Consider the following 21,553-nt stretch of genomic DNA (forward strand, 5'->3'; position numbering starts at 1 on the left):
ACACCCAGTCTTCACACTGAATAACCTGCACATTCCCGGTCCTTGCACATCTTCTCCCACTGAGACACCCTAACATGGCCTGATGGGAATTGTAGTCCAAAGAGCCTGGAGGCCATCAGGTTGATGAAGGGAGGCCCCAGCACCTCAGAGAACACCCCTGCCCTCAAACACGACAGTGGCTACTTGCTCCTGGACACCACCTTCCGGCACCTTACCTTCCAGTCCCACACGTTGACAATCATGTCATGCGGATAGCCCACCGAGACCAGGTATTTCATATTGGGGGAAAAGGCCACACACGCCACGCCGTGCTTGTGGCCGTGCAGCTCCGACACTTGGGTTTTCTCTTCAACATCCCACACGCGGACTGCCGGCCTGTGCCCGTTCTGCAGGAGGAAAGGCCAGAAATGTGGTCACTGGGACCATGGCTAGACAGTGCTCAGCCCACGCTGATTCCACCAGGCCACCAGAGAGGGAGGGAGCAGCCAAGTCGCAGGGCCTCTCCATTGGCTCTCTTAAAAGACCAGCTGGATCAAGCTCCTCCCTCACCTACACCTGCCGCGGAGAGGGTGAGAGAGATGGGACTCCAGGGCTCTCCTGAAAAATCAGCAACTACTCTCCACGTTTCCCCATTTCTGCTATTCACTTCAAGGTCTCCGTCACCGAGAGCCGACGCCTGAGCTTGCTCTTTTCCTACTCCCTCCTGTTCTCTTTTCCTTCTGTGTTGTTGACTCTGAGATTGTGAGACTGAGAGGAGGGACCACCTATTCACTGATATTTGCAAGGTGCTCTGGGAACTTTTTTTGCCAACCACCACCAAGAGACTTCCTTGAAGGATGTGCAGAGAGCACCTTTTGCTCACTTGCCGATGGGTTTTTCCAGTCATGAGGTGTGACGTGTAGGCCATCTTAAGCTCTGGCACGTCTCTTGAGAATTCTCACACAGCCACCCTCCATGCTACTCTACGGTGGGCTCAGAGAACCGTGGTTCCCAATGTGGGGCAATTTGATTTTTAAAGGGGGCAATTTGATAATGCGTTATTAACAGTGATTGGCCCTCCACGTGAATAGGACTTCACTTTTTGAATAATAAGAATTATATGTCATGGGGAGAAGGGGCATCAGGATTTTAGAGAGGCCTCGGTGGGGCATGGCCAAAAAGGGGTTGGGAACCGCTGGTTCAGAACATCAAAAGGAGCACATTGGAATCATCCAGCGCTAGAACACCACTAGAGGGCATGATTAAGTAACTTTGAAAAGACAAGACAAAATATTCCTATGATTTCAATTGGCATTCTAATCCTAAACACTCTTACTTCAGTAGCTTGGGATGGCCTGTCACTGCTGCATTTAAGATAACACAGGTATCTTCTTTATATTACTTTGCTGTCACCAGCCAGGGATTCAAAGTGGTACGACTGAGGTGCAGGTCGCTTGCCAAAGGGAGTTCAAGGCATTGCCACAAATTACATGTGATAAAAGGAGGCTTCAAAAATGTATTAGTATAATTTGCACGTTTAGAGCCGTAAGATTTTTTTTAAAAAAACACCATACTTTGTACTCCTCGCATAATTTTTAAAGAAAATTCATTCAAGCAAAACTCACCTCACCAGTTGCAATATATTTCCCATCAGAAGAGAAAGATAGAGCACTAACTGTTTTCCTAAAAGTGGGAAAAGAACACCTTTACATTTTATCTCTCCGTAAAACGAATGCCAAAGAAGCGTCATGTAACTGTTGCAGGAAAAGCAACAAACATTTATTGCGGCAGAAACCTGTGTGTGGACTAAAGCCCACGTTTCAGGTGCATGGAAAGACATTGCTCCAAACGGAATGGGTGCTAGTCCACAAAAGCTTTTGCCACAAAGTAGTTGTGAGTCATTATACATAGGAATAATAATAATAATTTATTATTTATACCCTGCCCATCTGGCTGGGTTTCCGCAGGAAACAAAGAGCTTTAAAGTCATCTGCACATCTTGATGATTAACTGAGTGCTTTCTTAAAATTATTATTAGCCCACTTCATTATTTGTTTAAACCAGTGGTGGGGGACCATTTTTTAAAAAATCATAGCTACCTGCTAATCAGCTGGAGTTACTCCAATGGAAGTGACACCAGGGTTTTGCTTCTGCACTGGCTGAGAGCTGGCATGCAGGATTTAACCTTCCACTCATGAACTGATGGGCAGGGGTTAAATGCTGATTAGTTTGGGTGTGCACTCCTGTCATGAGTAGGAGGAATGTCACACGCGGTAGAAGCAAAACATGGAGGTAACTGTAAGCCCTTTTACAAACCGCTGCATGCTGGTCTTCAAACCTCTGGTTTTGGGAGGGTCAAAGTGCCGTGCAGAGCTTTTGCAAATAGATCTGCGCTGCTCTTTAAACCTCCAAAAACTGTAGGTTTGAAGAGAAATGTGGGGCTATCTGCAAAACACCATTCAAACTGCTCCACTTAAAGGTCCAGACAATTGGGGCTTCAAAGCGAAGTATTCTATGATGAGACGGCCCTCCCCTCCAGTCAAATTTGGCTCTCCGTTGGTGTGATAAGAATCTGGCCTGCTAGCAAGAAAAGGTTCCCCATTATTTAAAACGATTTACTGATCATATAAACACCACAATAATGTTCTGTTCTCTGGGAAATCACTTTCAACAAGCTTCACCCATACTGGGCAAGGAATTCACATGCAAGCAGCAATTTTTTATTTTTTTTACTATAAACACTCCAATTAGCAAGAGTGATACGAAAACTAATATATACATTACCTAGCAGTATTAAAAATATGCCTCTGTTTATTCTGCCGAGGATTTAAAATCACAACCACGCATCTGGAAAGAGAGATCAAAACATTTACATGAGGGAGAATTCCCCAACTCTAAATAGGGGAAAGTGACTAAATTTTACTGCCTGGAAAAATGTACTCAGAGGAGGGAAGCATTCATTTACAAAAACTGTGGTTTATTATCCTGGATTGATCAAATCAACCATAGTGAAAATCAACCACAGTTCCTGGTTCAGGCATAATGGCAACCATGCTTCAATAAAAATGGAAGCAAATGCTTCAAGTCACTTTGCCATACAAGAGGAGAGGGAAAGGAGACCATGCAGGCCTGGTGCTTGTCCAGATTTATTCCCACAGCATGATTTAGTATTATGTGCAAATTAAGCCAGTATGACTGGTCACAAGGTCCCTTCCATTCTAGCAACACAACAGGAAATAGGATATTTGTGGATGATCATGCAGAAGACAATCAACAAATACCACAACAGTGACTAACAACATCTGTCTAAGGGTCTAATTGATGGTCCCAGAGGTCTCCCCCTGCCCCCCAAAAGACTAGTAAACAAATCCATACTTCCCTTCTAATAGTACAGCTTATTTATAATAATATAATAATAATAATTTATTATTTATACCCCGCCCATCTGGCTGAGTTTCCCCAGCCACTCTGGGCGACTTCCAACCGAATATTAAAAACAATACAGCCTCAGACATTAAAAACTTCCCTAAACAGGACCGTCATCAGTTGTCTTTTAAAAGTAAAATAGTCGTTTATTGCCTTGACATCTGCTGGGAGGGAGTTCCACAGAGCAGGCACCACCACCAAGAAGGCCCTCTGGTTCCCTGTAACCTCACTTCTCGCAGTGAGGGAACCACCAGAAGGCCCTTGGCGCTGGACCTCAGTGTCCGGGCAGAACAATGGGGGTGGAGATGCTCCTTCAGGTGTACTGGGCTGAGGCTGTTTAGGGCTTTCAAGGTCAGCACCAACAATTTGAATTGTGCTCGGAAATGTACTGGGAGCCAATGAAGATCTTTCAGGACCGGTGTTATATGGTCTCGGTGGCCACTCCCAGTCACCAGTCTACATGCCGCATTCTGGATTAATTGCAGTTCATTGCAGTTATTCAAACCACCCATTTCACTGAGCATCAGGCTCCAAAATATCTAGCTGCACTGACTACAGCAAAGCACCTACCCTGTTGGATAGGCTATCTGCCCCGTGTTTGGGTCACAAGTTAATGCACTGCTGGTTTGAGTAGTTATTCCCAAGACTTTCTCTAGCATAACCTGTTCGAAGAAAGAAGAAAGAAAACAGTGTCATATGTCCATTCGTAATAATGCCATGGTTTCCACTGAATGCAAGTGGGGAAGTCATGTCCGCAGCCCAGTGACCCAGGAAGGAACTTTCCCTCGGCCTTTGCTGCTCTAGGAGAGTTATCATTTTTCATGTTTCACAACAAACAGAAACTCAGCCTGAGGCTTTTCTCAGATGCTGATTCCATCAGTCACTATGGAAACTTTCAAGTCCCAACTTTAGAAGAAGAATGTGACTGAATGCCAGTTGCTGGAGAGCAAAAGGAGGGGGAAGCTGTCACATTCACACCCTGCTTGGGGTGTCCCAGAAGCCTCTACTTGGTCACTAGTATAAAGTGGATGTTGAACTAAGTGGATCTGATGTTCTTAGTGATGTGATAAGTTTGGACTACAGAATTTCTGCTGCTCACGACGCAGTAGCCTTCATGGCAGCCCTAAAGCATAGTAGGTGCACCCCAATACTTACTTTTCACCAGCTTTTAACTGGAATTCCCTCCTTCCTTCCAGTGCAGTCGTACCTTGGTTGCCGAACGCCTTGGTACTCGTACGTTTTGGCTCCTGAACACAGCAAACCCGTAATTGAGTGTTCCGGTTTGCAAACGTTCTTTGGAGCCCAAACGTCCGAGGCGGCTTCCGATTGAGTGCAGGAAGCTCCTGCAGCCAATCGGAAGCTGCGCCTTGGTTTTTGGACATTTTCTGAAGTCAAACAGACTTCCAGAACCGATTCTGTTCGAGAACCAAGGGGCGACTGTATTTATATGCTGCTTTTCTGACAAAATAATGGCACATCAAAGTGGCTTCCAGGCCATTTAATCCCATCCACCCCTCTCTCTCGCTCAACAGTACATTCCCCTCCCAATTTAAAACCTATTGCCCAATCATAAAACATTGCTCATTGTTGTGGAAACTTGACAGATAAAGTACTATTTTAGAAATGTTTCCCCCGCTTTCCTTTCACGGGAAGAACTCAAAGCACCTAATATAATTGATGTCAAAGATTTTTAAAATAACAAGTTTGTGAAAATATTGAACAGACTTGGCAGCTCAGCTTCCCACATGGGTCTCTTTAAAAAGAACAGGTCTTCCACTAGGCAGCAGAAATTATATAGCAATTGTAAACACTATATAATTTTATAGTCACAGAGGTGCGTCTTTATGCTGGCTCTTGACACTTGTTGTGTACAATTTTACAACCCACCTTCCTTTTGTGGCTGCCTATATTGTTTTACACCCTTTTAAATATTATGCTTTAACATTGTAACCCGCTTTGGGGCGAAGGGCAGGTAATTAATAATAATATCCTGCCTTTCCACCAAAAAGTGCAGCTCAATCAATAAAAAGCAAGTGCCTGATATAATGTGTGTAACACATGAATGTGTCACATGACACATGCACCAAACACAACCCCAGGCAAGAGCCCTCAAATACAGAGCCAAGGAGCTGTATGGGCAGCCCCTCCCCCAGAAAAAATATCTTTGCCGCAAGAGCAACATTATTTGTTTACAAATTACTGCTAAAATAAAATTAATTACTGTAATGTACTGTCAATTTAGTTGTGAATGCTTTAACTTCATTGATTGAATGCTCCATGCAATTTAATGGTGTAATAATAAAGTACATAAGCCAGTGCTTTCTTTCTTAAAGAATGTTTAGGGGGTACTCTCATTTTCCTACTCAAATTGAAATACTGCCCCTCAATGAGGCCAAACTTGGATTCACAAAATGTTTAGGGGCATGCATCCAGGGTTTGATGCGGCCCTCAGCTTCTGAAGGTAATGGGGCCCTTTATATGTCCAGCTGTCCTTGGTCGCTGTTTTTTGTGTTGAATATATGGTATTTAAAAGGGACGCGGGTGGCGCTGTGGGTTAAACCACAGAGCCTAGGACTTGCTGATCAGAAGGTCAGCGGTTCGAATCCCTGCGACGGGGTGAGCTCCCGTTGCTCGGTCCCTGCTCCTGCCAACCTAGCAGTTCGAAAGCACGTCAAAGTGCAAGTAGATAAATAGGTACCGCTCTGGCGGGAAGGTAAATGGTGTTTCCGTGTGCTGCTCTGGTTCGCCAGAAGCGGCTTCGTCATGCTGGCCACATGACCCGGAAGCTGTACGCCGGCTCACTCGGCTAATAAAGCGAGATGAGCGCCGCAACCCCAGAGTCGGCCATGACTGGACCTAATGGTCAGGGGTCCCTTTACCTTTATATGGTATTTATGGTAGGTTATGGACCTCATAGGTATCTCAAGCCATTTGCACATGTTGCCCTGCAACCAGTCCATGCAGAGTGTTGGCACCCTATATATAGAAAGGAGCAAACCAGGGATATTTGAGGGAGCAGGCTAGCAGGCGGGGCCCATGACTTACACCACAGGAGCCTACACAACACAAAACACGGTTGCTGTTTGTAGGTTTTCTTTTATTTGTACCTCCAGTTTTTCCCCCTTTAAATGTTTCAGGGGCCCCCAAGAGAGTGGGGCCCTAAGCTAGAGCTTGTTTAGCTTATACTGTACATAAATCCGGCACTGCCTGCGTCCCCCCAGAAAAAAAGCACTGACATCAGCCAATCACGCACCAGAAGTAGTAAGTCTATACACTATAAACATAACTTGAGTTATGCACTATAATAAATGGACTAAATGCATAGCTGTCAACGTTTCCCTTTTTTTAAGGGAAATTCCCTTATTCCAAATGGGATTCCTCGCAAGAAAAGGGGAAAGTTGACAGCTAGGACTAAATGTTTTAACATAACCCGAGATTATTAATCCGGATTCAAATTCACTTCGTTACTAACCCATTTCCTTCCCACTTCAAATGCTTCGATTACTGCATGCAAGCCCTTAACCCCGCCCACTGCTGTAGCCCCGCCCACAGTCCCTCCAAGCCCCGCCCCTGAGCGGTCTTCCCTCCCGCCTCTCGGCAGCGTTCGAAAGGCATGCGCCTTTGGCCCCGCCCAGCTCCTTGACCACGCCCCCGGCCCCTCCAAGCCCCGCCCCTGAGCGGTCTTTTCTCGCCGGCGCTCGAAAGGCAGCCGACTTTGGCCCCGCCCCTCACCGCCTCCTCCGGCCCCTGGAGTTTCGACCGGCGCCTCAGGCTCAGGAGCGGCGGCGAGTCCGCGCCGGAGGCCAACGGTCGCGCGTAAAAACCTCCGCCGCCGCCGCCGCCAGCCATTTCCCGCTGGCTTGGAAGCTCCTGTCCGAGCCCCGCCGCGGCCTCTCTTTTCTCCGCCGCCGCCGCCGCCTCCTCAGCCGCAACCGTCCCAAACAGCGCGCGGAAAACCGCCTCTGCCCTGCCATTGGGCGGATATCCCGTCAGTCACGCCTGAATGCAGCCAATGAGGAGGGCGAGGCGTGTCCGCAACAACCGCCTTTCCCCGACGGAGCCGCCGGGTGCGGCTGAGCCAATGAGGAGGCGCCGTCCCGCCCTCGCGGCTCTTCCAGTTCGCGGGTTCGAATCTCATCGAGCAACGATGCATGTTAATTTAATTAAAATTTTAAAATCTCATTTCTACCCCTCCTCATCTGAGACGCCTAATCTATTCGATCGGAGTAGTTGACACTGCTACAGGTGCGACATAATGCCCTTTCTGCGTTTGTAACAACCAGCCGCGCCTGCACTTTGGAACTCTCTGCCTCTTGACATCACTGGGCTCTTGGGGGCGCCTGCGAAAAACATTCCTGCTTAGACAAGCCTCCCCAAATGCGCAGAAAGTCAATGCAAACTTTAATCCGTTTAAAAGCATTTTGACTTTTATATGCTTTAAAGCAGGGTTGTAAATTTTTCTTTATTACACCGACTTCTGCAAACTGCTTTGAGGTTTGTTTGTTTGTTTGTTTGTTTGTTTTCCAATCGAGCAGTGTGTAAATTTCAGGAGAATAATAATAATATATTATTTGTACCCCACCCATCTGGCTGGGTTTCCCCAGCGACTCTGGGCGGCTTTCAACAAAGATGAAAAATACATTAAAATGTCGCACATTAAAAACTTCCCTGCCTTCAGGGAAAAGGGCTGCCTTCAGATGTCTTCTAAATGTTAGGTAGTTGTTGATCTCTGACATCTGATGGGATGAAACAGATCCGGCTAACAAGCAGCAAAGTGTCCATAAAAGAACGCGTCTGCTCAGAGTGCAAGTTTAGAAATTAGAATTCAAAAAGAAAGGAAGAAATGTGTCTACTCGGAAGTAACTTCCACTGAGATCAGCGGGGCTTGCTCCCAGCTGACAGCCCCACGGAACTCAGCAGGAATCACTTCTGAGTAGGAAAAAAACCCCTCTTTTTTGCTTTATAAAGTGTGTGCATGCGCGAGCGCACGTGTGCATTATTCTGCATTTCATGACGTTGCCTATTGGGACTAATGGTCCGAGTCACACGTGGTTTGCAGTTTCCGGGTTGCCTTTGGACGCCCAAACAAATCGGAATTATAGAATCGAATCATGGGATTGTAGAGCTGGAAAGGATGTAGAGGGTCATCTAGTTCAACCCTCTGCCGAAATATCCGAGCAGCGTCTTTCTCCAAAACCCCCCAAAACAGGAGCTCTTTCTCTAAACGCAGGACAACGTCCCAATGTACAGACCTTGAAAAGGTTGGCAAACTTCTCAGAACCACTTTCTGAAGACAAAGAAAGAGAAGCATAGGAAAGCGATAGGCAGAAAGGGCACGTGAAGGGAAGAGAAGTTTCCTGTTAAGGGAAGTTTTTAATGTTTGATGTATTTTTAATATTTTGTTGGAAGCTGCTCAGAGTGGCTGGGAAAACCCAGCCAAATCGGCGGGGTATAAATAATAATAATAATAATAATAATAATTATTATTATTATTATTATTATTAATTTCCCCACACGAAATAAAATCCCAAGTGGGGGGAAAACAGCCGCTCCTCTCTTGACTTCTTGGACTCTCAACCTCTGAGTCCCCAGATATTGTTGAACTACAACTCCCATCACCCCTAGCTAGCATGGCCAGAGCCCAGGGATGATGGGAGTTGTAGTCCAACAACATGGGCCGCCCCCCCCCAGGTTGAGAGCCACTGATTGGAGGGAGGCAGACCTGCTCCCCAGTGAAATATTTGCAGCCTGCCATTGGCGTCGGCCACCATTTCCCTATCTCTACGGTCTCACCCGCGTTGCCCCTCTACATTTTTCCTATCTCTACGTTCCCACTCCGGGCGCGATTCCCCCGGACGCCGGCTTCCCGGGCCCCGGACGCGCATGCGCGAGGGCGGAGTCTACGGGTCGGGAGGAGGGACCTGAAGGAGGGAGGCGCTGACGCCGCGACGTCAACAACGGCCGGGCGCTGCTGCTTCTTCTCCACAGGTGCCGAGGCCGCGTGAGGGAAGCGCGGAGAGAGAGGAGGCGGAGGCGGCGGCGGCGTCGCCATGACCAAGTACTGCCGGGCGCCCAACTGCTGCAACTCGGCCCGGGAGCCGCGGACGGACAACCGGCGCCTCAGTTTCTACAAGTCAGTCAACTTTTGGGGGGAGTTTGGGGGAGACGGAGCGTGACGTCACCCGGGAAAACAAGAACGCGGGGGGTTGTGACGTCGCGGGGCAGCGTTGTGACGACACCGGGGGGGGGAGAAAGGGGGCGCGCGCGAAGACAGGGCCGGATTTATTGGGGCCCCCCCAAAAAAATTAGGAGTCTTTGTAAATTGTGTTTCTCAAGGAAGTTATTATTATTATTAGTAGTAGTAGTAGTATTTGTTAATTGCCCAATGCCAATGCGTTTGCATTATTCAGTTTGCTACGAATAAAAAATCATTTTGAGTTAGAGCTTAGTAATAATTTCCCTATTATTATACTGCTTCTTAATTGTGTTTCGCTATTAATAGACTTCTTCTTAGCTGTATTTCAGTTCAACAACTACTTTGATAAAATACATATTTTGTTTTTCATGTCTGTGCACTCCGTGTTTCGGGATTAGAGTGAACAGCGCTTCTTTCCATGATTGTAGTATATCTTCCCCTCCCAGTATATTATTCATTATTCTATGTAATACAGGGAGGATTACCTCTTCCAGGTTCTTATAGTACATTAATGTGATTCCGTCAAGACCTGGCATCAAGAGTATTAATATACTACTTCTTAATTGTGTTTCACTATCAATAGACTTCTTCTTAATTGTATTTCAGTTCAACAATTACTTTGATAAAATACATATTTTGTGATGTGCCAATGGCTTGAGATACCTATGAAGTCCATAAATTACCATATACAGTGGTACCTCGGGTTACAGACGCTTCAGGTTACAGACTCCGCTAACCCAGAAATAGTACCTCGGGTTAAGAACTTTGCTTCAGGGTGAGAACAGAAATCGTGCGGCGGCAGCAGGAGGCCCCATTAGCTAAAGTGGTGCTTCAGGTTAAAAACAGTTTCAGGTTAAGAACGGACCTCTGGAAGGAATTAAGTTCTTAACCTGAGGTATGGCTGTAGTGCAACTGGGACACAACGGGGCCATTGCAAAATCTGCAGCAGATGCAACAGCGTTTGAGGCAACTGTGTGCAAAGTTTTGTGGGAATAAACAGGGTGGGCCCTTTTTACTAATTAAACACATTTCTAAGCTCCTTAATATTTTAAAATCTCAAAACCATATTCGACCTCCGGAACGAATTAAGTACTTAACCCAAGGTACCACTGTATAGCGTATATTCAACACAAAAAACAGCAGCAATTTGTTGTGGACAAAGGACAGCTGGACATGTAAAGGACCCCATTTCCTTCAGGAGCTGAGGGCCGCATCAAACCTCAATCTGGCCCTGCCTGCACATGGGGAAGCCAAGGAAGTGGGGAGGGCACCCCCCTAAAGGTGTGGGGGGATGGGGATAGGGGGACCCCCCTGGTTGTGGGTGCTTTAAATCGGGCAACTTTTCCAAACCCAGGAGCCACACGTTTGGAGTCCCATTTCTTAATCTTTCTCCATATATTTTGGTTGGTGCCCCCGTTTCCACCCGCCCTGGATCAGGCTGTGACCCATTGGTGTGTTCCAGCCCACCAGTTGAAGACCAGTGCTTCAAATCATCATCATTTTGTTAATTGTACCCTGCCTATCTGACTGGGTTGCCCCAGCACTCTGTGCAGCTACCAACATACATATAAAAATATATCAAAACATTGCATATTAAAAAGCTTCTCTCTACAGGGCTGCCTTCAGATGTCTTCTAATGGTTATATAGTTACTCAACTCCTTTACATCTGATAAGAGGGCGTTCCACCGTGCATTGAACTCCCGGCTGTAGCCTAGATACTTTGCTGTCTTGTTTGCATGACATCACGTTAAGCCCGCCTTTGCCAACCAGGTGCCAGCCTCAGGTGTTTTTGACTACAACCCCATTAGGAATTGTAGCCCAAAATTGCGGGCGCAGCAGGCACCAGGTTGGTGTAACTGGCTTATTCCAGGCCTCCCAAGCTCAACATGTCGACACCGGCATGTATATTATGATTTGTTTCTAAGACTGTGGTCCTTGGAAGGAAGAACGTCCCAGTACTTTTCCTAGAATTTCACTTCCTAGTAAGCAGCGTCCATGACTTCCACCACATGGGTTTTATTTCTTTTCACCCAACCTGAGGAAGCCAGAAAGAGGAACCAGAATATGTGGTTATGCTTTGTAACACGGTCATGTTGCATACATCTCAAGCCGCTTTGGTTGTCCGTTTTTGCAGAAAAACAAGATATGGGTACATTATTATTTAGTCTTTCATTTCTAGAGCTTCAGATACGGAATGTTAACCTTGGGGGTTGGCTCTCGAATGGATAGTGAAGAGACCCCCCTCCTTCTCAAAGGATTCTTTCAGGCAGCCTCCAGATTGCTTCACCCTCCTGCTATCTTCCTTCTTCTTAAATCCTGAATAGCTGCGTTTCTAAAGCCACTTAGTAGTTTCTAAGGCTCCTTAATTCACTCTCTCCTTGATAATAGGAGACAAGCCGAACTAGATCAGAAGCTGGTGATAGGAGAGCCTGACGGGTGGGGTGGTTGTGGTTTTTGCATTTCTTTTGGAAGTGCAGGGTGGGACTAAATATGGACATTAGCCCGGGGGAAGAATAGTTTAATCATCCTCTCTCTGCCCCCGCCTTGCTATTTTCCCAGTGTAAATCTCCCTCCATTTTTCCAGTGGGACTATTCTAAGGGGGGAATTTACCTTGCTGGAAGCAGGGCAGGGTCAGGAAAGGCGTATCCTTTCCCCCAGCACTAAGGCTGTGTACATACCTACGCCTTTAAAGTACATTGAGAGAACATTCTTTCCCCCAGAGAATTCTGGGCATTGTAGATTGTTATGGGTTGCTGAGAACTGTAACTCTGTGAGGGGTGAACTGCAGCGCACAGAATTTTTTGAGGTGAAAGAATGTGTTTTGAAAGTTCTCTAAAGGTATAGCATGATTCTGTAGAGCCTATGATTCTGGTCTGATTCACACTTGCGCACCCTGTGGCTGCTTTTTAAATAAAAAGTAAAGGGATTGGATATTCAGTCACTCAGCTTGTCTCATTTGACTATTAAGGTGTGTATGTCTCCCTTGTAAAATGAGGGTGTCCCACATCGTGCTATGTATGTGTTCGACAAATGGGTGCTCAGGTGTGTCAGTATATTTATTTATTTGGCACCAGCCATGCACGTGCTGCCTTAAAAAGACCAAAAGGCAGCAGGCAGAGGCTGGCCCATAAGGGCATGTATGGTTTTGCCCCACCTTAGTCTGCCCTCAGCCACCACCTGTCTGTCTTCTGTCTTAAATCCAAGCCATAGGGTGGCACTGCTTTGCCAACTGCATCTTCTTTAGTCTTAGCATTGTCCTTGTAAAACTCAGCAGGGAGGGGACAGCTCTGCCTGTCATTGGCACTGCCTCTGCCTGCTGTAGGTCTTCCTGCCTTCTGTCCCAGTAGACACCAGACACCCCAGTGAAAGGACAGGTCCCTTCCCAAGAGACTTACATGCTAGAGAAAAAATTAGGGAGACCACAGGTGACCTGGAGGGGAATGGAGGTCTGGGCCAAACAGGGGAGGAACATGCATTTATTTCAGCTACAGGTGTGTAGACTTTGGCATTTATTCACTCCTCCACACAGGTTTCCTCTGCACAATCCTGAACGTCTCCAGCAATGGCTCTCCCAGATGAACCAGGAAAAGTGGGTCCCAACGAAGCACCAGCACTTGTGCAGCGAGCACTTTGCCCCGTCCTGTTTTGAATACCGGTGGGGGGCACGCTTCCTGAAGCCTGACGCTGTTCCCACCATCTTTCAGACCTCAGAAGGCTCGCTGGTGAGTAGTTGGTCACCTGCCAAGAAAGTATGTTGGAGAATTGCCATTTTGGGTGGTGTGTCCATAGCTTAAGGACATACCAGAGGAGCATGTGCCCATGTTTGCCTCTGGATATGTCTGCCTCTGGCACATGGCCCCCGGGAGGCTGCTCCTTAAGCCACATGGACCCTGGGCTGGAAAAGGTTCCTTGGCCCTAACATAGCATTTAAATAAAATCTCTTTGGAATTGGAGCCTTTTCTGTAGTAGATGCTCAGGGTGGGTTATAGCAGTGAAAGAAAAAAGCGAGTTGGTAGCCGAAGAGTGTTTTTTCATTTGTATTTCATAAAATGTATACACTGCTTGATTGTAAAAGGGGGGATCCTCAAAGCAGTTTACAAAAAATGTATCGAAATTAACAAAAAGAATGCAAGATTTTCAAAGAGTTGAAACTAAAAACAGATTAAAACTTGCACCGGCTTTCTAAGCATCTGGGTAGGCTTGTCTAAGCACAAATGTTTCTAGCAAGGGAAAGTGCCAGCCTGATATCAATGGGTGTTAAGTCATTTTGGTTGTGCGCTCAAATTTAGCAGCCGACAAACGCACAGCAGACGGCTGGTTAAATTTCAGAGTGGGCCTGGTCATATTATTATCCCATGTTAAATCTTTCCACTTTTGTGTTTGGGAGATTCACTTGCTAATGACAGAAGTTCAGTCTGTACTGGTTCCTTGCATGCCTCTTTGCTCTCACAAACTGTTTACGCTGATAGCATTAGTTAGATGCAGCCTGCTTTCTAGAACTGCCCCCCCCCTGGTGGCTGCTATATATATATCTCAGCTGCGCAGCATCTTGGACTTGGATCCGAGAGCAAACAAACCTTTGCCATGTGATTTGTAACACAGAATAATAAACACCGCAGAGTATTGGGTTAAGAGGTGGATTTGTGTATGTTCCACTACTGGGACATGTTTTGAGGGTAATAACCGCTGTGTGCACACAGCAAAGCAGTTAATGCCACGTGTCCTAAACACTGGGCTATGTCAGGGGAAGATCAAAGGCTGGCTGAAGGGGGACCAAAGCCCTGAGTGTAGAATGATGCCCTGATCTTTTCCTTGGTTACTCAGGTTCTGCACTCCACATGCTGCAGCATTGTAGAAATGTCTGCATTTATTTGAAACACTTTTACCTGGCTCTTTGGACTCGTGTGAGATGAGTGATGGACAAAATGGTCCCTGCCCCACAGGCTTACAATCTTAATAACGGGACACAAAATGGAAAAGAGCTAGAGTAGGGAAGCAAAGAGGCATTGGTTCTTAAGTTTACGCAGTTCTTATAAATGACCAGCTTAAATATAAAATGGCTGAGGGAGAGGAGCAGAGCTAACTGAGTGGCGCTGCTTTCTCATCTCTTCCTGTGCTGCAGACTGATGGAATGTTTTGGTCTCTCTCCCCTGTCCCCCCCCCATTCCTCTGTGGGCTCCTGTAATGGGTGACCTGGAGCAAGAGTCCTAAAACTAGAGAGGAGGAGTATCATCTGGCTGATAATGCTTAGCCTCTAAATAGTGCTCTTTCAGTGCCTAAGGTACACATTTTCAGCTATCCCTAATGAAAACCTCTGCAACATATGAGCATTATTATCAAGGCCTTACTGACTATCTAGAAGAAAGGCAAAGTCATCTCCCAGATGTCAGTTGGATGTCTTGCTTTCTGAAGCACCATATGACAGACGGGCACCAGCTCCGTCCCATGTGGTCATGCTGCCCTCAGAGGCAAAAGCTCAGTGTGAAATTGGCTGGGACGGAGGTGGTGGCAAACTCGTCTCCTGGCAAACAAAGGCCAGACAATACACATGGATTCCTGGTCACTGTCCTCAAACAGTATGGGATGACTGGGGCTGCAGATACACCACATATTTAAAGCACATTATCTCCGCCAAAGGATCCTGGGAACTGTAGTTTATCCCTCACAGTTTACTATTCCCAGCCTCTGCAACAGACCACAGTGCCCAGGATACTTTGGGAGAAGTCGCGTGCTCTAAATGTACGATGTATAAGAACGGATTGGCTGCCTGCTGAGTTTGTAGCTCTGGTGGCATTTGGACTGGGCGCTTCTCAGCTCACACTGAAGTTCTCCACCCCCTCTGGCATTGTAGCAATGCAGAAATCCAGCAGCCTAGATGTGGTCGGGAATGGTCTTCTGCAGCAGCCCTCCCACCTAGATGCAGCAAAGGAAGAGGGAAGGCTGGGAGACGCCCCCTCCATTGGCTCTGCTCTATAAGACGCACCAGACCACAAGACGGACCTAGTTTTGGGAGGAGGAAAACAAGAAAAAAAATACTCTGAATCTCATAAGCCAGAACAGCAAGAGGGATCGCTGCGCAGTGAAAGCAGCAATCCCTCTTGCTGTTCCGGCTTCTGGGATAGCTGCGCAGCCTGCATTCGCTCCATAAGACACACACACATTTCCCCTTACTTTTTAGGAGGGAAAAAGTGAGTCTTATACAGCAAAAAATATGGTATATATTTTTTATCACCGTAACCTACCCCTGGGTAAAGGGCAGATAAGAAATCACATGAATAAGTCACCCTTCGGTTCCTCAGAAGCCATTCTATTCAGGGCATGAGGCGTTGATGTAGCTTTATGTAGAGCTAGTGCAGGCTTCCTCAAACTCGGCCCGCCAGGTGTTTTGGGACTACAGCTCCCATCATCCCTAGCTAACAGGACCAGTGGTCAGGGATGATGGGAACTGTAGTCCCCAAATAGCTGAAGGACTGAGTTTGGGGATGCCTGAGCTAGTCCTTGAATTTCCAAAGAACATAAGAGCCTTTGGGATCAGGCTGATGGCCCCTGTAGCCCAGCATCCTGTTCTCACGGTGGCCAACCAAATGCAAGCAGGATTTCAAGCACAAGAGAACTTTCCCTTCCTGTTGTTTCCAGCAACTGATATTCAGAAGCGTTGTTGCCTGCCAGCTGTGGTGGCGCAGCAGAGCCATAATGGCTAGTGGCCATAACTAGGCCTGTCTTCCTCCATCAATCTTCTCTTAAAGCTGTCCGCGTCGGTTGCAGTGCTCGTCTGTTGCATCAGAGAGTCTTGTGGTACCTTCAGGCCCAACACACTGGTTTTGTTGTTGTTGTTGTTGTTGTTCGTCTTGCATCTGTCTTACGCCGCAATAAATCTGTTTAGTCTATTTTAAGGCACCACAAGACTTTTTGTGGTTAGTGCTTGAATGTGCTTCTTCCCCTGTTCTCTCATCTCTTTTTCAATCTGTGTCTTGCCTCTTAGACTAAACCTGCGAGCAAAGGCTGTGGGGTGTTCTTACCATCTTTGCACAGCTCCTAGGAAATATCAGGCACTTTAAAAACAAGGGGACGGAACGCAGTGTGGGGTTCAGGGCCTCCTCTTGTCTAGCTCATCTTGTGTGGGAATGGTAGCCCTGCACCCCTCCCTCCCTTCCCTCCCCCTCCCCTTTTTATGAAGATCCCCCGCTCTGGGATCCCACAGCTAATTCTCCCCTGGTCTCCTCGCAGGCCCAAATAGGACTAATTCAGCCAGCTAGCCCTGGTGATCATCTAATGTTTATTGGGTGGATTTCCCCCCTAAATTGATTTCTGAATTTATTGTTATTCATGTTTTATACTGTATTTTATGCTGTTTTTGTTGCATCAATTAAGTGTTTTAAATTTGTTGTTAGCTGCCCTGAGCCCGGTTTTTTGAACCGGGAAGGGCGGGGTATAAATAAAAATTTATTATTATTATTATTATTTATTATCTTGGAAGGACAGCTGCTCATTTGTCTGCTTTCGCTTTTGCAGAAGAGGGAAAACCCGGCCAGGACTTCCTCCGATGTCCCAGCTAAGAAGCTCATCATTGAATGCCAAGGGGAGAGGAGCATGCCGGGAGCCCAAGCCATAAGCCGCCCTGAGCCCAACTCCCTGGAAACGCTTGCCATCGCCATTGACCCCAGTGTGGCAGCTGCCCCGATCTACGTGGAGACCCAGTCCTCCTCCTCAGACTTCCCTGCCCTCTCAGGGCCCTTGGTCAGGGCTGTGAACCTGCTGCCTTTGGTCCAAATTGTGGAGCCCCTCAAGGCCGTGACGCTGACTGTATCCTCCCCGGTTGATGCCGGCCAGCCTGTTCCGGAGCGGGTGGAGCAGCAAGTGGTTGACTTCTTGGCCTCGCTGCCACCGGCGACCCTAGAAGCTACGCCGGGCTCGTCCAGGGGGACCTCTGAGCCCTTTTGTGCAGAGGTGGCCATGCCCTGCGAAGTGGTGGCGCCTGCCAACCAGCCGCCGCTGCAGGCCCTGATGACCGACCCAGCCATGGCAACGGAGCAAGGGGCGCTCATCATCGAGAATGTCTCCATCGAGCCGTTTCTGGAGACTGACCCCTCCGCTGCCATCCTGCGCTCCCTGCAGAAGCCGCCCACCGAGGTGGTGGCGTACTTTGAGACCATCCCGACGGCGCCCATCACGGCCGCCGCCTCATCCGGCGTGACCCCCCCTGAGACGGTGCTGTCCTCCGCCCTGAGCCTCCCCATTGTCTCCACCGTCCCCATCGTCTCCAACCAGGCGCCTCCGAAGGCCCCCCCGGCGGAAGAGGAGAAGCTGGAGGAGCTGAGCTCGGCCGAGTCCTCGGAGGAGCAGCTGGAGGAGCACCGCTACCACAAGCACGAGGGGACGACCTCGGAGCTGGTGGAGGTGGTGATGGGCCTTCAGAAGAAGGTGAAGGTTCTCCAGCAGAGGCACCGCCGGCACTGCGCGAAGCTGGAGGCCATGGAAGGGGTGGTGGAGCAGCTGCGGAAGGAGAACCTGGTGTCCGAGGAGAAGCTGAAGCTGCTGGAAATGGTAAGCTGGCTTTGCAGGGCGGCTGGTCTCCTTGGGCTGCATCAGGTCTGCTGGGATTTCTCAGCTTCTGCGTTTTCCTCTTTAAGCATGAAGTTTCTAGGCCTCATGAGTATAGGGGGCGGTTGGGATAATATATAAAAGGGAAGAACCTTGAAATAAGCGAGGAAGGTAAGTAATGGGTTTTGGGGATAGGGGGTTCTTTTTCAAACACACACACACACACACACAGGCTTTCCAATTTAATAATAATAATAATAATAATAATAATAATAATAATAATAATAATTTATTTATACCCCGCCCATCTGGCTGAGTTTCCCCAGCCACTCTGGGCGACTCCCAATAGAATATTAAAAACACAATAAATACATCAAACGTCTAAAACTTCCTTATACAGGGTTGCCTTCAGATGTCTTCTAAAGGTTGTATAATCATTTCCTTGACATCTGATGGGAGGGCATTCCACAGGGCGGGCGCCACCACTGAGAAGGCCCTCTGCCTGGTTCCCTGTAACCTCACTTTTCGCAGGGAGGGAACTGCCAGAAGGCCCTCAGGGCTGGACCCCCGTGTCTGGGCTGAACGATGGGGGTGGAGATGCTCCTTCAGGTATACAGGACCGAGGCCGTTTAATCCAATAAAGGCCACATTAAAAACATTCCGAATTATAAAATAATAAAACATTCCAAATATTAAGCCAAATCATAAATCTTTGTTTCACTTCCTACGCTCTGAGGCTGGAGGGTTGCCATCGCCTCACATTTGCGCTGCTTTCTTAATTAGTCCATGCGGTTCTCATAAATCAATCCGATGTTAATCCCTCGTTCGTTTTCACAGCCTCTGGGTTCGTCCCGCAAGCGAGTTATATCAAAACAGTATGTTTCTGTGTGGGTGTTTATTTTCTTCCATGTCTTTCACTTTCACTTCTCCATGCCTGTATTATCCAATACGACACGTCCCAAAATGGAGGAAATCTGGCTTTCTGCCCATTGTTCCAGGCATAAGTCCAAACCTCTTTGTTTCATCTCATACCAGAACAGATAAGCCTGTACTTTGGCTAGAAGCCTCAATTCCTATCTTCTGCTCTTAACAGTCCATCAAAATTAATTGCAAATTCATATATCTTTTCCACACAGTTAATAATTAGATCAAAATTATATCAGTATCACAGTATAGTACCATCTCGCTTGTGTACATAATCAATTGGTAATAATAATAATAATAATAATAATAATAATAATAATAATAATAATAATTTATTCCCTGGGCGGAGCCGGGCTCAGGGTGGCTAACATCAATAAAATTTCAGTAAAAACATAATAAGGAAAAAAAGAAAAAGAAAAAAACAATTTAAAATACAGGTTAAAATGCAGTTTAAAATGAAGCCTCATTTTAAAAGTCAAACTTTCAGGCTTTCCAGGGGGATTTGCCAAGTAAAGTAGCAAATACGCAATATATCAAAAAGAAACAAAGGAGGCTCACCCCCCCTTCCCGTTCTGGCATACCAGTACCATAATAAAGATAGTCTCTCTTCCATGGGTTTTTGGGGGGGGGGTTCTTTCCTTGGTGAGGGGGGCATGTGTTGAATGCTACTCCTGTTCCCCTGCCCAATCTTGAGCTAAAGGTTCTGCAGCTGTTATTCATGCTAGAGCCTCCAGTTTCAGGGGCAGTCTAGCTCATAGTCACATCCAGAAGCAAGATGGCGGACGAGACGAAGCCGCTTTGGCCTGCTCCAGCAAACCCGCCCTTGCATTTTTAGCAAGGTCTGCCTGTTTCGCTTAAACATCTGGAGGGCGGCATGTTGCCTAGTCTTGGCTTGTACATTCATTTCAACAACTTACTGGCCACTTAATTGCAGGGGGCTGGCCCTCTGGAGCCCTTCCAGGTCTACAGTTCTGTAATTCTATGAACCATAGCTCCACGGTAGAGCATCTGCTTTGCATGCAGAAGAGCGCTTCTGGATCAGGCCAGTGGCCCACCTAGTCCAGCATCCTGTTATCACAGCGTCCAATCAGAAGCCTATTATGGGAAGCCCGCAGGCAGGACCCGAGTGCGAGAGCCCTTTCCCCTCTTCTGGTGTTCAGCAACTGGTTTGCAGAAGCACTGCTGCTTGTGACAGTTTTATTGCTGTAAACAGTTTAAATGAATATTTATTTAATGACACAGTGATATACAGATATTTTCCTAAATGAATAAACCAACAAGGTGTCGGGGAACCTCTTATTTTTTTAATTTTTATTGGAAGTTTTATTTACAACATAACATAAACTCCTCCCCATACAGAAATCCACCCTCATTAAACGTGAACATAACATACAATAAGCATAACATACAACGGTACAAACAACCAAATAAAATACTTCCTTTATTCTGTATCTGGCCTCCTTATTTACTTTTTATAAGCTGTTTCCTTTATGAATAATTATTAAGATTTTTCTAATTATATCTTAAAATATCCACAAAGTCTCCTGCAGACAATAATCAAAACAAGTCCAGGTATGTATTTTAGGGCACTATTTTGCAAAGTATTCTCTGCATTTCCCCCATGCTTTTTGATACTCTTGTCTAGTGTGATCTCCAATTGCCTCAATCTAGCCAGTTCAATATACTCTTAACAGTTTGTCTTGCCATTCCTTTTTTGTTGGCACAATTTCTTTTTTCCAGTTTTTAGCAATTAGGATCCTTTCCGCTCCTGTGGCATAGAGGAGTATTTTCTGTTCTTCTCTTCCTATACCTGTGTCTGTTATCCCTAGTAGAAAAGCTTCTGTATTTTTCATAAAGTTAAACATTTTTTTAAGCTCATCATATACTATATTCCAGAAGCTTCTGGAAGCTTCTTTTGGGGACCCTCTTAACCTCTTCCGCTCTGATCTTCCCCTCACTCAGGCCTGCCTACAGTCCAGCACTCTTGTCCCCGAAGCCGGCGCTGCTGTGGCCATCATCTGCCAGGACAATGACCAGGCGCTGGTCTACGCCGTGCCCCAGCTCCCAGAAGAAGGGAACGAGACCATCATCCATGTGGAGGAGCAGTAATCTCGGAGGTGGCAGAGGGCAGTCAGGATCCAACCATTGTTGCGTTCCGTGTGGCCGAAGGCACCTGTCAGGGAGGGTCCCGGCACCTACGTTTTTTGGCTGCGAGAATCTCAGGCCTGGCGCCACCGGGCCTCTTCTGATCTCAGCTGCCTAACCCGATGGCCTTATTGCGACGGCACCTTATTTTGCGGGAAAGTTGCCTGAAATAATTGTACATAAAAATTGTCTGGGTGGGGGGAATTGAGCCACTGAGTGTGTGCGTGTGTGTTTGCCTCCTCTTCTGCGCCTGAGCCTCAAAGCTGCTGCCGCTGCTGCCTCATTTGTCGTGATAACCGCTGCTTGGTGTGAGCCAGACTGTCCCCGCCAGCTTGCTTTG

At 47.1% G+C, this 21,553-nt stretch overlaps 3 protein-coding genes across 6 annotated transcripts in view; 2 read left to right on the forward strand and 1 right to left on the reverse strand.

Annotated features, from left to right (window-relative positions):
* WDR62 (WD repeat domain 62) overlaps window positions 1-7,388 on the reverse strand; it is a 30,677-nt gene extending 23,289 nt beyond the window's left edge. Inside the window, exons 1-6 of one of the 4 annotated variants that reach the window (XM_053401635.1) lie at window positions 7,138-7,236; window positions 6,285-6,381; window positions 3,976-4,067; window positions 2,764-2,826; window positions 1,605-1,662; window positions 216-386 (exon numbers count right to left, since the gene is read on the reverse strand). In XM_053401635.1, coding sequence (XP_053257610.1) covers window positions 216-386; window positions 1,605-1,662; window positions 2,764-2,826; window positions 3,976-4,067; window positions 6,285-6,365 — 465 coding nt within the window. In that variant the 5' untranslated portion in view covers window positions 6,366-6,381; window positions 7,138-7,236. Of the gene's footprint in view, window positions 1-215; window positions 387-1,604; window positions 1,663-2,763; window positions 2,827-3,975; window positions 4,068-6,284; window positions 6,382-7,137 lie in introns of all 4 variants that reach the window. The other 3 variants (XM_053401637.1, XM_053401636.1, XM_053401634.1) reach the window with 3 other exon arrangements.
* ALKBH6 (alkB homolog 6) overlaps window positions 1-21,553 on the forward strand; it is a 158,667-nt gene that overhangs the window by 78,478 nt on the left and 58,636 nt on the right. The window lies entirely within an intron of this gene.
* THAP8 (THAP domain containing 8) lies at window positions 9,395-21,421 on the forward strand. The gene is made up of 4 exons (XM_053401708.1): window positions 9,395-9,538; window positions 13,133-13,325; window positions 17,116-18,147; window positions 21,031-21,421. Exons 1-4 carry the CDS (start codon window positions 9,456-9,458, stop codon window positions 21,175-21,177), a joined length of 1,455 nt encoding a protein of 484 aa, XP_053257683.1. The 5' UTR covers window positions 9,395-9,455; the 3' UTR covers window positions 21,178-21,421.

Source organism: Podarcis raffonei, chromosome 8, assembly GCF_027172205.1.
Source record: "Podarcis raffonei isolate rPodRaf1 chromosome 8, rPodRaf1.pri, whole genome shotgun sequence".
Lineage (NCBI taxonomy): Eukaryota > Metazoa > Chordata > Lepidosauria > Squamata > Lacertidae > Podarcis > Podarcis raffonei.